Source organism: Calidris pugnax, unplaced genomic scaffold, assembly GCF_001431845.1.
Source record: "Calidris pugnax isolate Ruff unplaced genomic scaffold, ASM143184v1 scaffold70, whole genome shotgun sequence".
Lineage (NCBI taxonomy): Eukaryota > Metazoa > Chordata > Aves > Charadriiformes > Scolopacidae > Calidris > Calidris pugnax.
In genome coordinates this window covers 1,366,954-1,389,191 of record NW_015090862.1, presented here as the reverse complement: position 1 = coordinate 1,389,191, position 22,238 = coordinate 1,366,954, and the positions used below count along the sequence as shown (strand labels likewise).

The following is a 22,238-nucleotide window of genomic DNA, read 5'->3' as shown; positions in this document are numbered from 1 at the left end:
TTACCTGGAACAAAGTGTGGTGGGATTGTCCTGTGACTGGTGTGTAGGGCTTTCATCTGTCCTTTGCCAAAGACTTTAAGACTGTACATGCATTACATGCTTTCATAGCTAATTTGTTGAGGATTATACTTAAATCTGCATTAAAATCTCCCTAGCAAAATATGCAGGTCTGTTCTCAGGTGTCTTCCCTTTATTCTTGCTGCGTTTCACAGTTGTCTTCTTGAAATGCTTTCCTGGGCTCTTAGATTCATGAGACTGTATGTGAACCCCAGTTGCATGAGCTGTGAAAGTTGCAGGAACGTTTCAGGACTAAATCTATATAAAGGAAAACTTTGCATTTTATTTATATTTCACCATTGAACAGAGTATATAAATGTTTGTTTATAATATATTAATTTGGCCTCTGTTGAGCAATCAGCTATCAGAGATGGCAAGGTGAGAAACCTACTGGTGGTTCCCTCAGAAGTATGTCTCCATTTCTCAGTTCAGTTTTAAATATCATACTCAGACAGCTAAACAGTGATTCTACCTGTAAAGCTCTTTATAAATCAGACACAAGTAGTTTGATGTGGTTGAAGGAAATAAATATCTTAGCAATAACTTCTTTGTAATAGGGAAATTGCAGTATTCTAAGGAAAGAAAGTGTCCTTCCTGAAGCAATGTATGTAAAATACTTTTTAAATAAAAATCCTTGTGAGCCAGGATGGCGCATTGTAGAGTAAACACCTTTCTCTGTAATGTAATGCCTTTCTCAGACTTAAAATAATTGAAAGAAGGGCCAAGATATCACCAGAAGTACTGAACTCATTGGTAAAAACAACAGTTTTCTGTTTGGTTTTTTTTTCGCTATCTCAGTAAGTCAAGTTCTACTTTCCATTTCCCTACTCCAAATCTGATGTAAGACCAACTCAATTGGCATCTCTGTGGATTTAAGAGAGGGGAACTGAGAGCAGAACGAGACCCGACATCTATGTACGTGTTGACAATTTTAAATGACAACTAAGGGTTCATGGCAACATTGTGGTTTTGAAAAAGTGGCTGCAGAAATAATCCAACAGTCCCCAGGACACAAACAAGGACGAATATCCAGAGAAACAGCCTGTCCACTACCATGGCAACATACTTCCAATCTTCAATGACCTGGAAGAAAAAGCCAATTAAAGATATTAGCAATTTGTAACATTCTTTTGCTCTTCCTCTTGCTAACGATGAGGGTTTTTTAATGAAAATAAAAGGAAACAAATCTCAAGGTTCAAGGAACAAACTGAGTTTAGGTTTGGGAAGGGATTTTTCTCCTACAGCCAGTCTGGGTGGTGGAAAAAAAGACCGTAAATATTTCGTAGCTGTCTTTGATGCATCAGGTACTGAGTGTGGCCGCCTGGAGGAAGCTGGTCTGGAAGGACCTACAGTATAATCCAATTAAGGATTTTTTTTCTTTAATTTTAGTTTGCAGATGCTATTAATCTCAGCGGACAAAAATAGATGGTGTTTACTGCCATTAAACAAGGTTAGCTTCAGAGTTCTTTTCTTATCAGCAGCCATCTTAATCAAGGGGTTTAATGCATATTAATACTGTTGCCTTTATTAAAATCCTTTTTTGTCTTGCATATGTTGTCTGTGAAAGTCATGAGACCAGCCTTAGATTCTGTTCTCCAACTGAAGTGACTGTTATTGTAAAGGGGGAATGTATCAGTCTTCATTTGCATCTCAGGAATGATTGTTTTTTCCTCTCTCATTGATTCTAGTTACACATGGGACATCTTCACCTCAATGACTTTACCATGCTTGTCAGTTATCTCATGTCTTATATTAGAACACTACATACTTTTCCTTCAGCGCACACTTTTAATTTCCACTGCTGCTAATGGGAATTGTGCGCTTCTGAAATCAGACTATACTAGATGTACATGAACAGTTGTTATCAGACCGTGATAATGAAGGAAGAAAGGAGAGATTAAAATTGTTAATCTAGAAAGCAGTGATATGTAATATCAGAGGACCCTGCGTGAAAAGCATTCAATTAATTTTTAATGTATAAAATACCCTTGAAAATTTTCTTAATATCAAGTGGAAGCTTTGTAGATCCTTCAGTGTGCAGTATGTTCCTTGCAAGAATTTCTGAGCTATTAGAAAACTTTTTTCTGCTCTATGAGGTCTGCTTCTGTTCAGTCAGTTTCCATGTTTCCAAGCTCATGTCTAATGTTAATAGCTGATCTTCTTTATTTATATTGACAGTAATTTCAGTTAATAGAAAACATGAACTACTCAGCGGCATGCTCCTCAAGGGACTCCTGCAAGATCAGAACCAGACTTTATTTAATCTGGTTGGCTGAGGGAGGAAGAGCACAACAGGAATAGAGAACCCAGAGTCTGACTGGGATCTGGGTCAGCGAGAGGACACTGATAGGTATGAAGATGATTTTTCCTAACCATGGGTGCTTGTCTAAACAGAACTCTGAACCTTCTGAGTTTTTCCAAGCATTATTCACAGTGTATTTATATCAGCTTTAGTGTGCTACCTAGTAGCACATGAGTAGAATAAGTGAATAGGGCAGCACCAGCACTGCTTAAATGCATCCCGGATAAAGTACTTGTCATAGCCAATAATGAGTCTGATTTAACTCAAGTGAAAGAAGTGTCAGCTTTGCTGGCATTAGGATTTCAATCCTACCCATTGTGTTTGCCATCTACGGACAGATACCTTAGCACAGAGAGGGTGTTTGCGAAGGCATTTTACCAATTTTACTAAATCCTCCTTCTGTGCCCAGTTAGGTAAATAAATGCTTGAGCTGCAGGAAGATTGTTTCTGGTTAACATGGCCTGGCCATGGGTTGAGTCACAGTCTTACTGAATACAGTGGGGAAAAATATTCTTTTTCTGACCTGGAACTGAATATTATTTTTTTCCACTGCCAACCACTACTTGAATGTGACAACACAGCTTTTTCAAGAGTATTTCATGACTTACTGAGCAATCAACATTCTCTTTGTAGAAATAGCCATGTTACTGTCCAAGAGAGTATCAGCGTTTACCAAATCACAATTCATTGTTATTTTAATGGAAAAAAATGTTTCCTCTTATAAGCTATAGCTAAAATCTCTCTCTTAAAACTTCAGAATAGCTAGGGAGTTCAGATGGCCTTTCTGGAGAGCAGTGTGTTACAGAAGAGGACAGGAGATGAAGTTTGAAAAGATGGGGATGATTTCTCATTTTCACTTACACTCTGGTCGTTGTCATCGCTTTTCATGTGCTCTGCTATAAAACTGACTCCATCAATTGCTTCTTGGACTTCAGGAGAAAATTTCGTGCTTGTTCTCAATCTAAAATCTCGATGACTGCTGACATTGTCAAGAGTCTCAGTGATTTTCATATCATATTTTTTGGCCGAGGCTGTATTCAAAAAGTAGGTAGAGTTCTTGTAGAAGTCGGATGGGTCCATACAAGGATTCTCTGCTTTTGTCTTTTTGCAGTTGCACAGCTTTTGCCGTGGAGAATTATTTTCTGGACGCTTCATGAACAGGTAAGCTGGGAGTCTTTCAAGGAAAACCAGTTTTACCCATGGGGGCATGGTGTGAGTACTGGGAGATCTGTGGTGGACATTGAGTACACAGACACTGGTGACTATTGAGAAGGTCACTAGTACCATTGTAAACATGAGATACTTCCCAATCAGTGGAACATCTAGAGATGTTGGAGGGACAATTTTGGAGATCAGCAGCAAGAACACAGTCAAGGCAAGCAACACAGATATGCATAAAGTCATTTTTTCACCACAGTCTGAAGGCAAGTAGAACACCAAGATGGCTAAGGATGTAATTAGCACACAGGGAATGATAAGATTGATGGTATAAAAAAGAGGTTTCCTTTTAATAATGAAGTCATATGTCACATCAACATACTTGGGGTCCAAAGGATTCACAGTCCTTCTTCCTGGGAGTGCTACAATGTCCCACTCTCCGCTTGGCGTAAAGTCGTCCATGCTTGCCATGGAAGTTTTAAGCACCATATCAATTTCCGTGTGATCGTAAGTCCAGGACCGGAACTTTAATGTGCAGTTTTGTTGATCAAATGGGAAATGCTTAACTTCAATCTTGCAGGCACTCTTGTAAATGGCTGGTGGCAACCAGCGAATGCTGCCATTGTTCTGTACAATTGCATTTGTGTATAGCGAAACTTCGTATGTGCCATCCGCACTAATGAAACAAAAGGAAAGAAAAAGAAGATAATAAAACATTAAGAGGAAAAACATAGTTCAAAACAGAAGAGTTCTGACATTTTTGGTCTTGTGGACCCTGGTTATTTCTAGAGTAGAAGTTTAGTAACATTTTGATTTTGAAATCTATGCTCTAGGGACCTATATCTTGGTAAGGAGATTAATGTATGCATTTCTTCCAATCAGAGAGTTGATATTTGGCCCAATACTTACAAAAAATATTTTGTAAAATTATTATTAAACAACAAATATGCATCTCTATTTCATCCAAAGAGCTCCAAGTATTTTGTAAATGTTTGTTAAAGTAATTAAGGCTTACTACATCTCTGAAGGCTGAGTAAAAATGAGATCATCCAGCATGAAAATGGAGGTGCCTTTGATCTGGAGCACAGCCACTGCTAAGAGCACACCGCAACACTCCTAAATGACTTGGGTGAGGAAATAAGATGAGCAGTGTTAGAAATGCAGGGAGAGGGTAGGCAGAGGAAATGTAATTATATGGTTTATAATTTGTTGTGTCACTCCAGTTAATGTTTGCTTATTACAGAACAGAATAGAAAAGCACAGAGTTCTTAGTGCCCACAGATAATCTTGTCTTTGTGTCTCCTTCAACTGACGAACTTCCACCAGGAGAGTATCTATGTTATGACAGGCCCTTTAATTCAGGGAAGAGATCATTATCAGTATCTTCTGTCCAGTGTTTCTGGGCGAACAACTTAGGGCTGTTTAATCTATGACATATCCTGAGGTAGAAATGTGAAGTGGTCAGTTGCTCGTAAGTATTATTGAAATGTAGTGTTTCTGAGCATATGCACTGCATCTTCTCAAGTGTGCTATCAGACACCTTTCAAACTCAGCCAGGCTGCCAAAGGAAAGTGTAACAACTATTAGTCATTGTCTTTCTTGACAGGTGAGGAAACTGTGTATGGACAGAGCTTCATTGTCTTTCTTGACAGGTGAGGAAACTGAAAGGTTTGTTTCTTTCTCAATCTATTTCTTTTATTATAAACTGGGTTAGCCACTTCGTTAGACTGCAAAGAAGAGTCTGGATTAGATGTATTCCACATGCCCTCCTTTTGATTAATAAACATCTATGTAAAGAAATGCACATAACCTAAGGACAGTATGTTATCTGCAAAAATATAAGACCAAACTCAGTGCAAGTGTAAATGAATGAAGTTCAGCTGACTATAATTAAGTAGCACCCTTTTATTTGAGTGGAAATGCACTCCTTAACAGTTAATAAAAAGTCTAATGAATCACTTGTTTGTTGACAAGACATGTTGGAAAATAAAGCTATTTCAGTGCGAAGGTTGATTTTTTTTTTAAGCAGTGAAGTGCTACAAATCTCCAAGGCCTGGCAGATGCCTAGCTTTCTCCAGAGCAGGTACATTTGGCTCCGGAAAGGCCTCATGGTGCAAACCCTGGTGCCTGGCGTTGAGTGGAGACCCTTGTAGCCAATTCACGTAGGCAGCGAAACGGCCAGGTGCAGAGCTGAGTGGCTGTAGCATACAAGGGTAGTTCATTGCCAATAAGATTGCTATTTTTTAGTAAAGAAATTGTATCTTATTTCTAACATGTCTGTAGCTCCCTGAGTTAGATTTACCATTATGCCATAGGATGTTCTGGGTAGAATCCTGGACTGAGAGTAGGTAGGTTCTTCTGGGGGCTGCCCCTGGCTCATCTGTGGGACAGAGGCTGGGCTGCTGGTGCTGTCTCAGTGCCCTCTGCAGTCCTGGCATGGTCTGTGTATGGACAGAGCAGTGGGGCATGGGATGCTCTTTGTCTTTTCCTTAGCACCTTCCTGAACTGACTGTTGCCTCTTCAGCAGCAGAAAGTTACAGGGGGTTGTCCTTCATCTAAAATTTTAATTTGAAGCTTTGTACTAAGTAGGAATCCAATATGGTGAGGCTAAAAGCTTGTTTCTGTACATTTAAGAAGCCTCTTAAAACTTTCTCGTTCGTACAATCCAATTAATGGTATCATTTGGGGAGCAAGGAAGAAAGACGCAGAGGGTGGGGACACAATTTACCAGAACAAGATTTGACCAGACAGAGTACATCCTAATCCACTGGCTGAATTATTTTTGACTAATACAATAGTTTTAAGTATTTCTTAAATCTGATTTCCAGTAGTAGGATTCCAGGGACTTAACTCAGTTATATATAAACTTCCTAGGTTTCCCATCTGTATATGTTCATAAGCTGTCGTGTGTTCATGAATTCATTGGTTTTCAAAGTATCATGAAAGTATATTATAAGTTTTGATTATTTTATTTCCCAAAGACTTACTATAATTCACTTCAAGGCTCTGCTACAGACTTCAAAACAAAACAAAACCACAAACAAAATTGGCTGTTAGTTCTTTGTTTGAGAGAACTGTGGTATGGTCTAGCACCAAGCTTTTATTTTTCTCAGTACTTTAAGGCAACTGTGTCAAATTTTGACAAATTTATTATGTATTCTTATAATAGATTTTTTAAAAATACTTTTTGAAAATAGAGCATAATTTGTTTTTGTAAAAGAACATTAACTCACAGAGTTCTGGTACATACAAGAGATTTATGTCCTGGAGTCTGTGGTGGAAGTGGACTGGCGGGGGAGAAGAAGCAGGAGACAAAAATAACTCAGAACCTAAGAAGTCTTACAGGATTCCAGATGTGTTGTCTTCTTGCAAACATGAGCAGTGTATGGCTGCACTTGTACTTAAAATTCATGCTTTCTAGATAGCCTAGTTTGATACAGGTTTGTGTCTCAATTGTGAGTCTTGTCACAGATCCTCTGGTGTTGTAAGAGCTCATAGAATTTGTTTTTGTAAAAGAACATTAACTCACAGAGTTCTGGTACATACAAGAGATTTATGTCCTGGAGTCTGTGGTGGAAGTGGACTGGCGGGGGAGAAGAAGCAGGAGACAAAAATAACTCAGAACCTAAGAAGTCTTACAGGATTCCAGATGTGTTGTCTTCTTGCAAACATGAGCAGTGTATGGCTGCACTTGTACTTAAAATTCATGCTTTCTAGATAGCCTAGTTTGATACAGGTTTGTGTCTCAATTGTGAGTCTTGTCACAGATCCTCTGGTGTTGTAAGAGCTCATAGTGCACACGTGTTCCAGGTCTGCTGGAATTTCTTTAACCAGAGCCCTGATTTTACTAAAATTATCTTTGAGGCCAGTTCCCCAGTCAGATACATTTGATACTGGCTGAAGTTTACAAAACTAGGTTTTAGAATTTTATCAGACCTACTTTATTGCTTCTGATGCTTGTTTCTTGATACATAGTTCAAATTTTGTTCACTGTCTGCATAAACTACAGAAGTTTTACTTACTTATTGTAAAGCACAATGTCTGGCAACCAGATGTGTTTTGCAGGTATTCTCAGCCTATTTATTCCTTCATACTCAGAGGGCTTCCAAGCCAAACGGTAATCAATCCACTCCTAAGAGAACAATTGTACAGTAGTGAGGGGAGTATCCAGACCAGCACAAAACAATCACATTTGTGGTTTGCAAGACAGTGCCTCTGTGGGTTTAGTTACCTGATTCAGCCAGACGTTTGTAGTCATGATCTGCTCCCGTTCATTCTGCAGGGAAAAAGAGAGAGAGAAGTCTTCTAAAATGTTTCACTTTACTGAAGTAATAAGACTTATTCAGTGAGCTTTTGAGGATATTTCCAACCGAACAGCATGATTTTGTCTAGTGTATTTGAAGACAGGCATTTCTCTGCTGGTAAGATGGGCAGTCTTATGCACATACTGATGATAATTAGTGACCCCACAAGTGCAGAGCTCTAAGTGGCTTTTAACAAGGATGGTTGTGATGGCAGAGAGTGTGGCTATTTGGGAACAATTACCACCACCCTGCCGAGCTGACTTCCTCCCCACCTGCCTCCCAGCCTGTGGGTTTGATTTGAAAGAGAAGGCACATTTGACCACCAGGAAGGCCTAGATTAAATTCTGTGAGGTTTATATAGGGTTTGCCATGTAAGCTCTCAGCTGGAAGGCTCTGCTTGATGGAACTGCTGTCTCTATGGACAGCAGTCCAGAAGAGCTGTCTCTCTGCAGCAGATCTGTGTGGCTGGTGCTCTATTGGAGGGACAAGGTAGGACGTCAAAGAGTCAGGAGGAAATCTGAAGGAAAACAAGTTAATTCTCTGATCCTGAAGATGCTTGAGATTGTTAGAGCCTATAAAATGCCTAATTTTGCTTTCTGCTTGCAGATTGAGGATATAGGGGGAGAGATACTAAGCTGTGGCATTCTTGGTCCTTGCCTATTCATCTCCTCTGTTCAGGTTGTTGATTGCTGGGGCCTGTGTGGGCAAGATAACTTGCTTTTGATGCCCAGAATCTGCAATCTGGGAGGGCACTGGTGGCAGTGCACTATGTGAGGAGGCATGTCTGTGTCCAGGTGGAATTCTCCAGGAGAGAGGGAGCTCTTGTCCCAGAGTCATCTGGTGTATGTGACAGTCTCTCCTGTGTAAATCGGCCTGCACGAGTATATGAAAGCTGTTTGTACAGTTCCCCTTATGTTCCATCAATGTCTCTCTCTTTTCCTTTTGAATTTCAGAATATAAATTATATAGGTCTCTTAAAGTCTGCTGCCATCCAGTCACTGGCCGATACACAAAGTCTGGCAGGGAGTCAGTCATCTGTTTCCTCTTTTTCATCCAGGTAGAGAGCAGCAGAGTTGAAAGCCCTGATTCAGGAAATTATTCCCGCTATGTGCTAGATCTTGTTCCCACTGCAGTTAGTGCTGAACCTCTCTTGGAATCGAGGTGTGTATTTGTACTTTGGAAGAACTGTTAAACAAATTCTAACCTTGTGAATGAAAATGTCTTTCAGACCCATTGAAGTATTTTTTATTGAATATGAGGAATTGCTTGCATGAGAATTGTTTTAACCATGTTACGCTGTACCAGTTGGAACTAATGTGTCTTTTTCTTTACAACTTTTCAGTATTCTTTGCTGATGTGCCTGATATGCACGAGGTTTTGAGCTGGCTTCATAGCTTGTTTTCAGGACATTCAACCACGTTTGTTTGATACAAGTGGCAGAAGGTGGTTTTGCATTGTGTACACAGTCCAGGATAGGTCCTGACCTGGTGTAACTTACTGTAGCGGTACCAAAATCAGTGGAATGATTTTGATTTTTTGATTAATGGAATTTTATTGGATGAAGATCTGGCTAATGACCTTTATCCTTAGGCCCTAGATTGATCTCCCTGTTGTAGCTGCATTCTAAAGTATAAAACCAGTAAATTGCATGGGGGGCAATAATAGTAGATTGATCTCCCTGTTGTAGCTGCATTCTGAAGTATAAAACCAGTAAATTGCACGTATGGGCCCTGCCTACTAAGCATTATTATGTAAACTAGAAAATAACAGGGACATAGTAATACCAATAGGACTTTTACTTGGAGTGTGCTACAGGTAGTAAGGAATTAAAAGGCATAGCCTAATTTGAACTTACCACGCTGATGAGCTGTGCCAGGGAAACCAGCAGTTCTATAGATACCAACTGGGATGAGTTGACAGCTGGTCGAATTAACTTATTGTACCTGTCAGGGCTCAGTAGGTGGTTCATTAGCTTTTCTTCAGCATCTGCTGCAGTGCTTCCTGTAAAACATCACATAACAGGATTTTAGAAGGGAGACCAAGTGACGTGATGTAGGGATCACAGAATTTCTGTGCATCAGATTGTCTTCGTGAAATAATGAGGGCTTTTGATTTTCTTCAGACTGTAGTCTTGTGTGAACAGAAGGATGCGGTGCTTGCACCGTGATCTGTTCTGCTGAAGTTTTCTGTCTTTCACACAGCATAGATCAAAGCAGATAAATCAGAACCCTTTCATTTTTTTTTGCAGTTAAATGTTCAAATTGATCAGTACTTTTGGGAGTAGATTCAGAAATAGAAACTGGAAGCAAACCACCCTCTTAATAACAGGGGAAGAACGTTTCAATGATCCAAACACAGGGAGTCCCTCTGTGACTTCTCTCTTTATTGTCATAGGAGGCAGACGTGCAGGCACATGTGCAAATTGAGACTCTGTGGGGAAAACAAGGAGATGAGCTGTAGGAGTCATAAGTTTTTTAATGATTGGGACCTCTTTGGTAGCGAGTGATGTTTCTGTTTCAGAATGATTTTATTTGAAAACCTGAGGCAGTATGTAAGCCTTATTTTACATGGAAACCAAACCTGATTTATGGACTAGGACAAATACTGTAAATCTTCAATGGCCAAAGCTGGAGTTCAGTGACTGTAAAACAGCGTCTGCAGGATACTATGGAACAAGGCTAAACATCCTCCATGGAGCAGAACAGCTTATGGCACAGCCCCAGAAGTAACTGCATCTGTTCCCATGTTCTTGCATGTGCTTTTTAAAGCCATTCTAGTGGGCTTTTCAAACCACTGTTGACCACATAATAATACTGATCACTAAGGCCCTGGTAACATCCTGTGAACAGAGTGGACCCAGAGAGATCCTGCTGTATGTCGGATGGACACAGGTGTTAATGAAAACAAATTCTAATTCAACTGATAGAATGATTCTTCCATAGGAAAGGGCACTTAACCCTAGATATTGCAGAAACAAGGACAGCGTCCCTACAGCGTACTTGCTTCATTATTCCCTAGAGCAGTTCCACACTGTAAAAACCACTGGCCATGCAAGTATTTTAAATTTCTGGTACATTAATTTGTCCTGGTTTTTTTATGTTGTAGCATATCCATGAGATCCAGAGAAAAGCAAGCATCAAAAGGCCAGGATCATATAAGCAGCCAAAGTTTGTGTGCATTTCTAGAATGTACCTAGTTTCTGTGTGAACTGGGCTGTAAGTTGCCAGGAGGAACAAGTCTGTCTTGAAACTTGGTACTTCTGAATTCCACTCAGATTAAAAAAATACTATGAGAACTTCTTGTTTCTCACCCAGTAAGAAAGTGGAGAGATGTAAAAGGAAACATCATCGAACAGATTTTTCACATCTAAGAACAGCTTTTAGTCAAGCTCTAGGGAGAGGCTGAGACGAATGCCAGGCTTGTTTTAATTCTTTTAAGACAAGATGTGGCATTGGTAGCACAAATTTTGTCGCATATACTTAACCATAATATTGTTCTTCAGAGTAGGCTTCTTGGATACTTCCCAGGCCATTTCAGACAACACATTTGGATGAATATATCTGTGTTTGCTGGGTCAGTTTGTTTTTTGATTCGCACTTGCTTCGTACCTCCCTGCAAGTTATTATAAAAGCCCTAGTACCATGTGATATTTTAATATTACATTTATTCTCAATGTAAACCTGCCTAATCAGAGGCTTATCAAGCTAGATCTGTGCTGATCCTTGCTAAGCTCCAGATTCTGTTTTTTTCTTGTGTATTGCAATCAAGATAGAGCTAAATTTGATACTGTGAAGAAAATGGGGCAGCACTCTAGGAATGAATCGTTCTGTGTTTATAAAGATAGGTGAGAAGCTTTGTGGTAGCTAGAGAGAACCTTGGTTAAAGTTATTTTAGTGTGTTGTTTTGGTTTGGTTGTTTTTTTAACAAACATTCCTGCTGTTGCATATGTAAGTGACATAAGCAGATGGCTATAATTCAAATATAAATAAACTGTCATGTGGTTTGTTTCATACAGTGGTCACTGAATGCTGCTAGCAAAGGTGGTGAATTCTTGTTTGAATTTTTAAATATGTTTTCACTGTGTTGCCATCTTTTTCTGTAAATATTCAAGCATATGGAGTATTTGCTGAACAGCGAGTAAGAAGTAGAAACTGCAGAATGTTTGTAGAAGGCTAATTCTGAATTTGTATTAATCCTGTTCTCTGAAACCTGGTTTTGGCAGTCATAGTCGTCTGGTCTGCAAATCAGAACATGCTGTGGGGTCTGCATGTCTGATGAGAACAGCTCAGATTTCGGAGTACTGACTCCATCAATAAACTTCATACAGATGAATGCCAGGCCACGATTTAATTATAAAAAATTATTTTTTAAATAATGAATCCCTTTAAGAAATTATTATCTCTTGTTAGGGAAGGGGTTTCTGTAATTAATAATCCTTTATAAGATTGCCATGGGCTACTCTCATCTCACTCAGCTGTCTGTATCAAATACCAGTAGATGTCAGCAGTGCACTGCCCTAAAGGTTGCTGAAGCCAATCTCTCTGTAAGTAATGTGTAAAAACGAGTGGTTCTTGTGTAATTTTTATAATCTATTTTCCGTTACCAAGCTACATATTAACCAGATGGAACCTAATGAGAACAAAATTACCAGGCATTCAAGTTCATCTTTATATGCATTTCATGATGTCAGTATCCTTGCATTTGAAACTCCTCTTTTTCCTCTCAGAATTGGAAGAAATGGAAGTGCAGTTTCCCTCACAAACTGTTTTTTTCCAAATAGCAGTAATCACCAGAAATGTTGCAGAGGGTAGGCTGATGCTTTTAGACAAATGGTTTTAACAAGAATGATGAAGCAGTCCTAATTTGGGGGTGGAGTATTTTTATGTGCTAAAAGCAGTAATAGAGAAAACACACTGGGGTGGATCCTGAGCTTGGGAAATTGTTTCAGCTTCACTGAACATGCTACGCATCTGCTCCATGACGAGGAGAACAAATTGCCACATAACTTGCAGTACACGTTCTGCAGTAACTTTGTTTTCTCCGTGGGAGTATGACCATTAAAAAAAATTGCATCAGGATGCTTCCAATAAATAATAAATAATAAAACCACAGACTTCATTCACTCCCCTGTGCAAACTTTCTCTTTTACATGGTCTAATTTAAATATAAAAAAAAAGACTTCATTCACTCCCCTGTGCAAACTTTCCCTTTTACATGGTCTAATTTAAATATATTAAATGAAATAACTAGTCACCCTGTGTTATACTGTTTATTTTCAGTGTAATGACAAATACATTGGAGTGATTTCCACAGAAGAGAATAAGGAGCAATGCTGACAAGTACAGGCAAGTGCACTGTTATCACTGTCTAGTTTGCAAAATTTAACATAAGGCTTGTTCCCTCCATCTCTTTGACTGCAGTTCTTTTAATAAATGTTGATATAGCATTTGCTTAGAAATAATATATTGTAGCATATATTGTCATTTTTGTTCTTTCCTCTCTTGCAAATAACTTTTGTGGACAATGGTGACATACCAAATTCCCATCTGTAATTAGTGAAGAGCAAGTGAGAAGCAGCAATAACACAATCCCATTATCTTCTCTGAAATGGCTTTGTGATGTTGTTACTTCTCAGCGTACTTTTGAATAAAAAGATTTATATAACCTCTTAAAACAATGCATGCTAATTTGGAACCCTTATTGTTCCAATGGAAGTAGTGCTGAATTGACTGTATTTTAAAAGCTATTTTAATTTCTCCACCACAGTTAATGCAAATAAAAAGGAAATACTAATGGTTTAAAAGTGGGTAATCTAAGAATCTAAAGTAGGCCCTCACTCTTCATTTGTTACAAAGCAGGTGTTTTCTAAAGTTGCCTTTCAGTGATTGAAGAAACAAAACAAGCGTGGGATGAATAGGTAATGATGAGAAAGATGTGATTTTTGTCTTGGTTCAATTTCAGCCAGTTTCACTCTGAACACTTCAGTAGAGTCTCTCCGTGGGAAGAAGCTCCCGTGGTAAATGCACTATTACATGCTGCTGTTGGGCTGCCTGTGTTGGCTAAAACGTATGCAAGAAATCCTGATGGACTAAAGAACATGTTCTTAATGTATGTTTGCCTTTTTTTTAGCATATATTTACATATTTCAACTTAATGTAAACTGTTTGCATACTAATCAAACAATTAGGAAGCATGAACTTTACAAAATATATGAACTTGAGCCCATAATAGTAGAGGGATGATACCTGTCTTATTTATGGTTCATATTATGGTTCATTTTTTATTTTTTCACTCTCAGCACAATACCTGCTTTCCCCATCACAGATTATCCCGGGAGCATCTAAAGGGGTATTATTTAGTGATTGTCATTGTCATCTCCTACTGTTCTATCATTTTAAGTCCAATTTACTGTCTGCCCATATTCACTGTAGTGGATTTGCTGATACCAAACAAGCCAGAAACAACACTAAAATAGTCTATTTCATGCATCCTCCTAAAGTCTGCAACCTACTGAGGTGCCAGTTACAAATTGTCTGAAAGCTTATATCACAGTCCTACCTCCTAGCCCCGAAAACTATCGCTGTTCTGCAAACTGTATCTGAAAGAAAAGATCACTTACCGTTAAAATAAAAGGAGCCCACTACAAGGAGAAAGAGGGTGTACGTATTCCTCATGGCAATAAGTAGAAGAGGTGGATTACTGTTCTTCAATTAAGACAGCTGGCAATAGGCTCTGTTGTCGGGGATGCACAAGGAAGAGATGTAAAAGCAAACCTGAATCTTGGAGGTATTAAATGCCTGGAAAGAGACAGACAGTAGGACCTGGCAGAAGCATTCTGCAAAGTGGAGTTTTCGTGAGCATAGTGGTCCCTCCCCCTTTGCAGCTGTTTAAAGAGCTTTGTGAAGAGGAAAAGCACATAAGAAGAGGGAACATAATGTGATAATGTTGAATAAAGGGAAATGAAAGAGCAAGCTAAGGAACATGACCTGCAAAATACGGCTGCTTAATTCTTCCTACTAGATTACATTTAGAAGGGTTTCTGGTTAATAAGTGCAATGAGTGGGAAGAGCTGGGTATAACTTTGCGCCATAAGACTTGTTAGCGAAAGCCATGTCAATAAATTATAGCCCTAGCAGAGGGTCATTTTCTGTGTCAAGAGAAAAAGTTGGTTGCTTACTGCTAATTCTTTTCCACTCCACAGCCCACACATGTCATGTCTCTAAACTAGAACACCAAAAGGCTTTTTGGGAGCAGCAGAAGAGAAACAGAGAATTTGTTGTCATTAGCGTTTGACAGGATTTTTAAAAGAAAGTTAAAGCAGCCTATTGAGAAATAGCAATAGCTATAAAGACACCCCACAGGAGCATTAGAGAAATTCTATGGAAGTCATCTTTTACAGCTGAAGGGTTCAAGCAGAGTATAGAGCATCATGTGTTTTGGGACTTGCCATGGGAAGATTTGTGTAGAAGGAAGGGGAAATAAGATTTTATGTACCCTTTGCAAACACTCCTTTTGCACATCCTCCTTTGCGAGTAGGATAGGCTGAAGTCCCCGGAGAGAAAAACAAAAAAGATGCTAATCTTCTAAGTACTGATTTATCTCCATATTGAGGTTCTTCTCTGCTTCAGCTGGCCACAGGATGCAGTTCTGATCTTGTCTTATCTCCCCACAGTCTAATACCATTGGCTGGGACGGAGCATTCCTGATTTACCAGCATAACATACCAGACTTCTGCATCTAGCACAGCTGCTACCTGACTGGGGTTATTTGGAGAAGATCACCTGCTGCTGTTTTTAGGCAAGTTGTCAGTGTAGTGTTGAACAACTCATTGCCTTCTCCCTACATGTTTTAGCCACCTTCTTTTTTACTAAATAGGCCAGTAAGTTATAATTTCATTGTCTTTAAAGGAGCTGCCATCAGCCCAATATGTAAAGAGACTCTGCTCAAATTTTTGGTAATTGCACTATCTACAATCTGTATAACTCCTCTAAACAGTCTATTTATTATTTTTGACTAATTTCTTTATGGTAGGAGGATGGATGCATGTGACAAATGGAGGAGCACTCACTGCATGGACTTCTACTTGGATAAAACAAACTTTTACAGGTCAGCTTTGATGAAATGACTTGTGCCGTTGCCTTCCTTTAGTCTGAAAACTCAAGGTGTGTCAACTATATCATATCCTCCACTGAGAATTCCTAGTAGTTCTTTAAAAAGCTCACAGCCTTCTACCATGAGGTAGATGGCTTTTACATTCTCACCTTTCTTCACCTGCAATTTCAAATAATTTCCTTTAATATAACACCCTCTGGTATAATATCTCAGGGGTTTTTAGGGGTTTTAACTTTAAAAAATATAAAACTTTGATCCCTTATAGCTATTAAACTTTTATACATATACATGTGATCACTTGGTTTAGAGGTGGATTTATTGCATGTTAATGCTGTGCAAACATCTCAGATCATAGGAAGTTCTGTGGTCTATGTAGGAATTGATGGTTGATTATTTTTGTATACTCAAAATTTTTCACAGCATGCTTACCTTATTGCTAGCCATACCAACATAAGTGTGCTGGTTTTGTTGCTTATCTTAATTATTAGGTCCAGCCTGGTATCAGAGATCCCTTATGCTAGCTCCTGCCTGTTACTTCAAGTCTCTTTGTGTGTGTGTGTGTGTGCTTTCATCACTTCCTTTTCCCTCTTATTTGCCGTCTGTTAGCTGGAATTAATTTAAACTGGAGTTGTTTAGCCTGGAGAAGAGAAAGCTCAGGGAGACCTAAGTGTGGCCTTTCAATTCTTAAATGAGCCTTATAAGAAAGATGAGAACAGACTTTTAATAGGGCCTGTGGTGATACAACAAGGAATAATGGTTTAAAACTAAAAGAGGGTAGATCCAGACTAGGTATAAGGAAGACATTTTTTACAGTAAGGGTGGTGAGACACCAGCACATATTGACCAGGGAGGTGGTAGATGTCCCATCCCTGGAAACATTCAAGGTCAGGTTAGATGGGTTTCTGAGCAGCCTGGTCTAGCTGGAGATGTCTCTGCTCATTACAGATGGGTTGGGCTAGATGACTTGGATGGAAAAAGCCAGTGCAATCCTAGTGAGTACATGAGAATAGACTAACTGCATGAAAATATAACACTATTTCTCTGCTCCCGTCCAGCATTTAATTAATAGCATGTAGAAATGGAACCTTCCCACAGAAAATTACCCTCTTGTAATAGTCACAAACCCGAAGACGTGCATCCCAAGCAAAGTTTTTATGTCGAGCCCTCCACTTCTTGCTTCTCTGTACAGTGTGCTTGGCTTGTACCTCGTCAGAGGCTTGTATGGTCAGAGACCTTGCTACACTCTTGAGCCTGCTGGGCAGTGTTGTCTTTCATAACGTATGGAGAATAGCTCTCAAGGACCTGTGCCTTCAGTTACTAAGGATATGTTTGGGCAAAGTACTAGTCTGCCGGGGAAGAAAAACGGCATCTGTTTCTCTGTTTTTACTTTTTGATATCTGACCTATTTCTCCTCAAAGGCAAATCTTCCATCTGCCAAGTGCTTTTGCAGTGGTTATAGGAGTAACAGACGTATGGACCCTGAAGTCACTGTGCTTGTACCACCTATTCTGCTTGATGCTTGACAGTTGAGCAGCAGCTCAAAGTACAACAAAAGAGCTTGGGATTGCTCCACCAAAGCAGTGGTCCATCACAGAGCCAAAGGGTCACAGGTCATTCACTGCTTGCACTGGTTTTGCTGTTGAAGCTGAGGTGGACAGGGATAAGTGTGACAGCTGGTTTTCTTCTCTCTGGCCATATTCCTCCCTTTGCCATTCATTTGTGTTTGTTCATTCTGACAGATCACTGAAGTCCTTGGTCACTTGTTCTATGCAATCATTTTCCCTGCAGTGATGCTGCAGGATTCCATTTGTTCATTAAGTTGAGATTCTGAAATGGAAAGTCTTTTTAGTAGACATTAGCATATGTGATACTCTGGATTTGCATGTTAATGCACACTGCAAGCATGGGAATAGCATGGCAGGGAGCCATCCGCTGAACTGGCTGGGGGTTTGTTCCTGGTACTATAATGCTTTGCGTGCCTTAGGGTATTAGAGCTCCTCCTTCATGAGGCATGCAAGATGTCCAAGTGCCCAGGAAAACTGGCAGTCCCCTTTTGGGGGTTTATCACGGTGATTTCAAGCTGCCACTTGCATTAGGAAAGAGCCAGTCAGAAGTGCCGGAGCTTCCAAAGTGGAAGCAGGCTGTGGTGCAGCTGGCCTTCTTGATGGTAGCAGTACAGGGAAATTGCTGCAAAAGTAAATGCTTCCAGGTGGAAATCCACAGTTAGTTTCCAGTAGTTGTGATGCTGAAATGAAGTTCAGGGCTCAGCTGATGGCTGAACTGAACCAATAAGGGACTTTGATCAGCTTGTTAGAGACTGGCCTTACACAACACATAGCACTGACTTACTGTTGTACTAGCAGAACAGCTGTCACTTTCTGGTTGAAAATTGCTACAGAAAATGACAACTAATGGCAATTTTTGTTTTCTAGTGAACTTTAATGGTGTCTGCTGAAGTCCTGCCGTGCTCATCTCATCATCAGCAAGGCATATTTTGCTCTCTGATCAGTAGAAAAATGGAACTTCTTACAAGTAACTTCTGCAAATACCCGACGCAGCCCCCTGCAGGTAAAATCACCACTGTCCAAATGAGCTCATCAGAACAGCTGTGCTGGAGCTAACATTCTGCATTCCTGGAATTTTTTTTCATTACAAATGCACTTACAGTCCCATTAGAGATGTGTGATACCAAAATCACAGCAGATTGGTACCTCAGCCATCCTGGTGCTAATGTTTTTTCGTTAAATTGTGCTGCTGCAGCTTCATTTAACAGTGCTGTAGGGTGTCCCGATTTAAAGTCTGCAAGGCAAACCAAAACTGTGGCACTGTATTTCCAATAACTGTCAGCTGGATGAGCCCAGATAGGTCCTCACACAAAGCAACTGTTGGTAGAAATCAGTGGGAAGGGGAAGGATATATGGAAAATTTAGTCTGTTGTAATCTAAAGCTTTGCAATTTAGTAAGCTTTTTTGGCCTAGTGGATACATTTTACCGGAGAGCTAGTTTTCATCCAGAGGCTTACTCTACAGTGATGGACCATGTCTATCTCTGAAATCATGTCATAAAGTCCATTTCCTACAGCACCTCTGTATTTACATTTGCCTTGCCAAATGGGTTCCAACCAATATGTGCAGGTATTTGTAATAAGCTGCCTTCAAACAAGAAGGTATAATATCGTTACACTTTTGCAAATGACAGTGGGAAACAGAGCTGTGGACGCTACCAAATCATCAGGTAAATAACACTCCTTCAAGGTTTCAAACAATGATACTTTTTGTTTGTATCATCACATTAGAATCTGCCCCAAGCCCACAAAACATTCTAGAGAATTGCCACTAATAGCACTGTGACAATGGTAATAACACAAACGATGCATAGAAATGACTCAGTAGCAATGGATGCAATTCCAGTTTTCGTTGTTAAAATATGAATGGTTATGGATCAATGAAAAGCCACATTTCTGCTCTGGAATATGTCCGATGGCAGCAAAAATCACTCCTGGAAAAACAATGCTTTCCTTTTCTGGTTAATTTTTGAAAGTTGTCACCACGTGCTTTGTAAGCAAGCAGGTGGGTTATGTTTGTAGAGTATTAAAGACAGTAATACTAAAGGCTCTAACGCTCACTGATTATGATCAACATCTTTAACCTCCGAAGTGCAGAAGTGTAGCAAGTCCAGAGAGTTTGCCAAAGCGCTACAGAAGCAGCAGCTGAGGATGGGTAAGCTATTTTGGAGTTGATGCTTTTATTTTTATCAGTCTCTCACTTCCTCTTTCATGCTTTGAGATTCGTTGCAGGGTTGACTGCCCAATATATGACTGGCAAACAGTCATATATTCTTTGAAAACATTGTAAATGAAGGCATAGCCATGGTTGTGATGCCTGCATTTTGTATGAAATGAATAGAGGGGCTAAATATGTGCATGTTTAAGAACACATCTCTGCCAGTACCAGTGTGTTCCTATATGCAGTGTAAGCATTTTTGTATGCTCTTACTTTTTAAAGTAAAAATCTCTGAATGTAAATTCCAGGAGTAGGAAGCTCTATTTTTCATGTTTATATATCTTGCTACATTATTGTGACTAAGAAACTGTGCTTCCTTGCCCGCCACATCACTGTAATCGTTTCCCAGTTTCCAGTCTTAGTGTAATGGCAGAGTGTGTTACATCCCTTGGTAAAGGTCCAGTCATAAGTTTTTAGTATTTCTAGTTTTCTAGAAACAGTAGAATTGTCCTTTTTAATCCTAATCCCTTTATTCTGCTTTATCAAACTGAACCTAAGGGCTGGTTAGTAAGGATTTATTTCCGGCTTTTTCAGTATTTATACATTTCTACTGAAACATCTAGAAAGTCCCATAGCGAAATCCTACAGCAAACTGCTTACTACGGGTGCCAAAAATTATAAAGTGCATAACATTCCTGTGAAATAAAATATAACTATCTCAAGAGTAAAGACAGTAAAAAGTAAGCAGCCTGTGCTAAGACAAATGCACATTCAACTACGCAGATTGAAATTTTCATACCGTTTACTACTGTGTTTTCTGCAGTAATTTGTAAGCTGTTGAGGAAAGCTCTACCGTCTACTAAAAGCAGATGCTATGAATAAATCACACGTGATGTTTTCAAGCTGTGTCTGGAATTTAATGTTGCAAGTCCAGACCCGCAGACCTTGCTCAGACAGTGGTGTGATGTGAGGTTTCTCTATGGGATTGGCAGATCTTGTACTGGACAGAGTTGTATTAGAGGGATCACTGTATTTTTGGCAGTAAAATGATTTTTCTTCTCAAGATGTCTCTATGCTGCAGGATGCTAATAGCAATAGATAAGTTCCTGGTGCATACCTGGTCATCTGGAAAACCCAGAAATGCAGTGGTGCAGAACATGTCACTGAGAAATTGTGAAGAGTTTTACTTGATTTCTGACCATCACTCTTCTTCGCTGAGGCAGACCTGCACACTGCTACCTCCTTCCTTGCTTCCTTTCACTGTGTTGGGCCCATGCCAGGATAGCAATGGCTGTTTTGTACACTGGGGCTTTTTAGGATGGGGCAGTGGCATTTGTGGGTTATTGTTCTGTTATTGAGATCACTTGTGTGCCAGAAAAAAAACCAAGCCCACAGCCGTTTGTGGCAGTGTCCAAAGGTTTCTCTCTCATGCTTGTGATGGAGAAAATCAGGATGTCTGTTATCTGCACATCCCTTCAAATAGAGGAGTAGGAGAATTAATTACAATCGTGTTGTTTGAGATTGACCTTTTTATTTGGAACTGCTGCATTTCAAAATGAGCAAATTTGAAAAGTGCAGAAAAAAAGAAGGCTTTAGGATACAAGACTGAGAGCCAAAAGACATGGACTTTGTTGTCAGCTCTTCCATGAGTCTCCAGGGCTGCGTTTAGATTAAATACCATCCCTGCTCAGTGCTCCAGTTTCCCCAGGTGTAAAGCAAAGATAAGGATTTGCAAAGAATTAACTAATGTTTGGAAAGGGCTTGGGTGGCAAGGGATGAAAAAGAAAACACAAGGAAGCCCTGTATTACTGAGGCTTTCACACTTACACTTCTGCTACCAAATAGGCTTTTTCTTGTTCTTTAATAAGCAAATGTAATGGATACTGGTTTTGTCTGTCTATGAAGCTAACCTGGTGGTACTTCTTCATCAGGACTAATAATTATTAACATCATTTTAACTTCATAATCCCTTTTCTTTTCCTTCTCCTTAAAGACAAAGATCCGGATGTGGCTAGGGCGATAAATACATCTTAAGCAATAACCTACATCATCACTACCTCAAAGTGAGGACTGTTAAAATCACATTAAGGGTTGGCAGAAGCCTGTTAAGGAGTTGGGGACTGGCTGGACTTCCAGCTTCTAGTTTTCAGGCTTCTGCAATTTTAAAGTACCCAGACTCTCAGTGCAGCGCAGGAGGTTGTTAGTGAGATTCCTTTTTATTTTAATTGCTTTGAAGGGACATAATGGAAAATAAAATCCAGTTTCAGGTCTAACGAAGTTTTGCTGGAGGGTGACTTTGTTATGGCTGCTGTCAGAGCTGGAGTCAACATTAGCTCAGCAGAAAGCTCCATTTATGGCTCTCCCATAAGAACCTCTTCTGCTGAGTTCTTTGGGTTCCTGTAACCTTCTGGTGGTTACACAGAGTAGTGAGGACAACCACAAAGTCTATGTAGACTTACATAAGAGAGCAGAAAAGGCTGCTGTTTTGCTTCCTGGCAGATGCTGAAACTGTGGAAGTGCAAACAATGGGCTGGGTCTGAGAAGAATCAAATGGGCAACCCCAGAACAGTTGTCTGCAGAAAC

General features: G+C 39.7%; 1 protein-coding gene across 1 annotated transcript; it reads right to left on the bottom strand.

The window, feature by feature from the left end:
• Nucleotides 1-542: 542 nt before the first annotated feature.
• LOC106889392 (neuronal acetylcholine receptor subunit beta-4) lies at nt 543-14,685 on the bottom strand. Its single transcript, XM_014944318.1, has 6 exons — nt 14,441-14,685; nt 9,677-9,822; nt 7,749-7,793; nt 7,540-7,649; nt 3,221-4,193; nt 543-1,140 (listed from the first exon to the last, which is right to left on the bottom strand). Exons 1-6 carry the CDS (start codon nt 14,493-14,495, stop codon nt 1,000-1,002), a joined length of 1,470 nt encoding a protein of 489 aa, XP_014799804.1. The 5' UTR covers nt 14,496-14,685; the 3' UTR covers nt 543-999.
• Nucleotides 14,686-22,238: the final 7,553 nt, after the last annotated feature.

Excerpts from the sequence above, each read along its gene's own strand:
- LOC106889392 (XM_014944318.1), bottom strand. The coding sequence starts at position 14,495 with ATGAGGAATACGTACACCCTCTTTCTCCTTGTAGTGGGCTCCTTTTAT. Across the intron at positions 9,823-14,440 it reads GGGCTCCTTTTATTTTAACG|GAAGCACTGCAGCAGATGCT; the intron begins GTAAGTGATCTT and ends GATGTTTTACAG. Across the intron at positions 7,794-9,676 it reads TGGCACAGCTCATCAGCGTG|AATGAACGGGAGCAGATCAT; the intron begins GTAAGTTCAAAT and ends TTTTCCCTGCAG.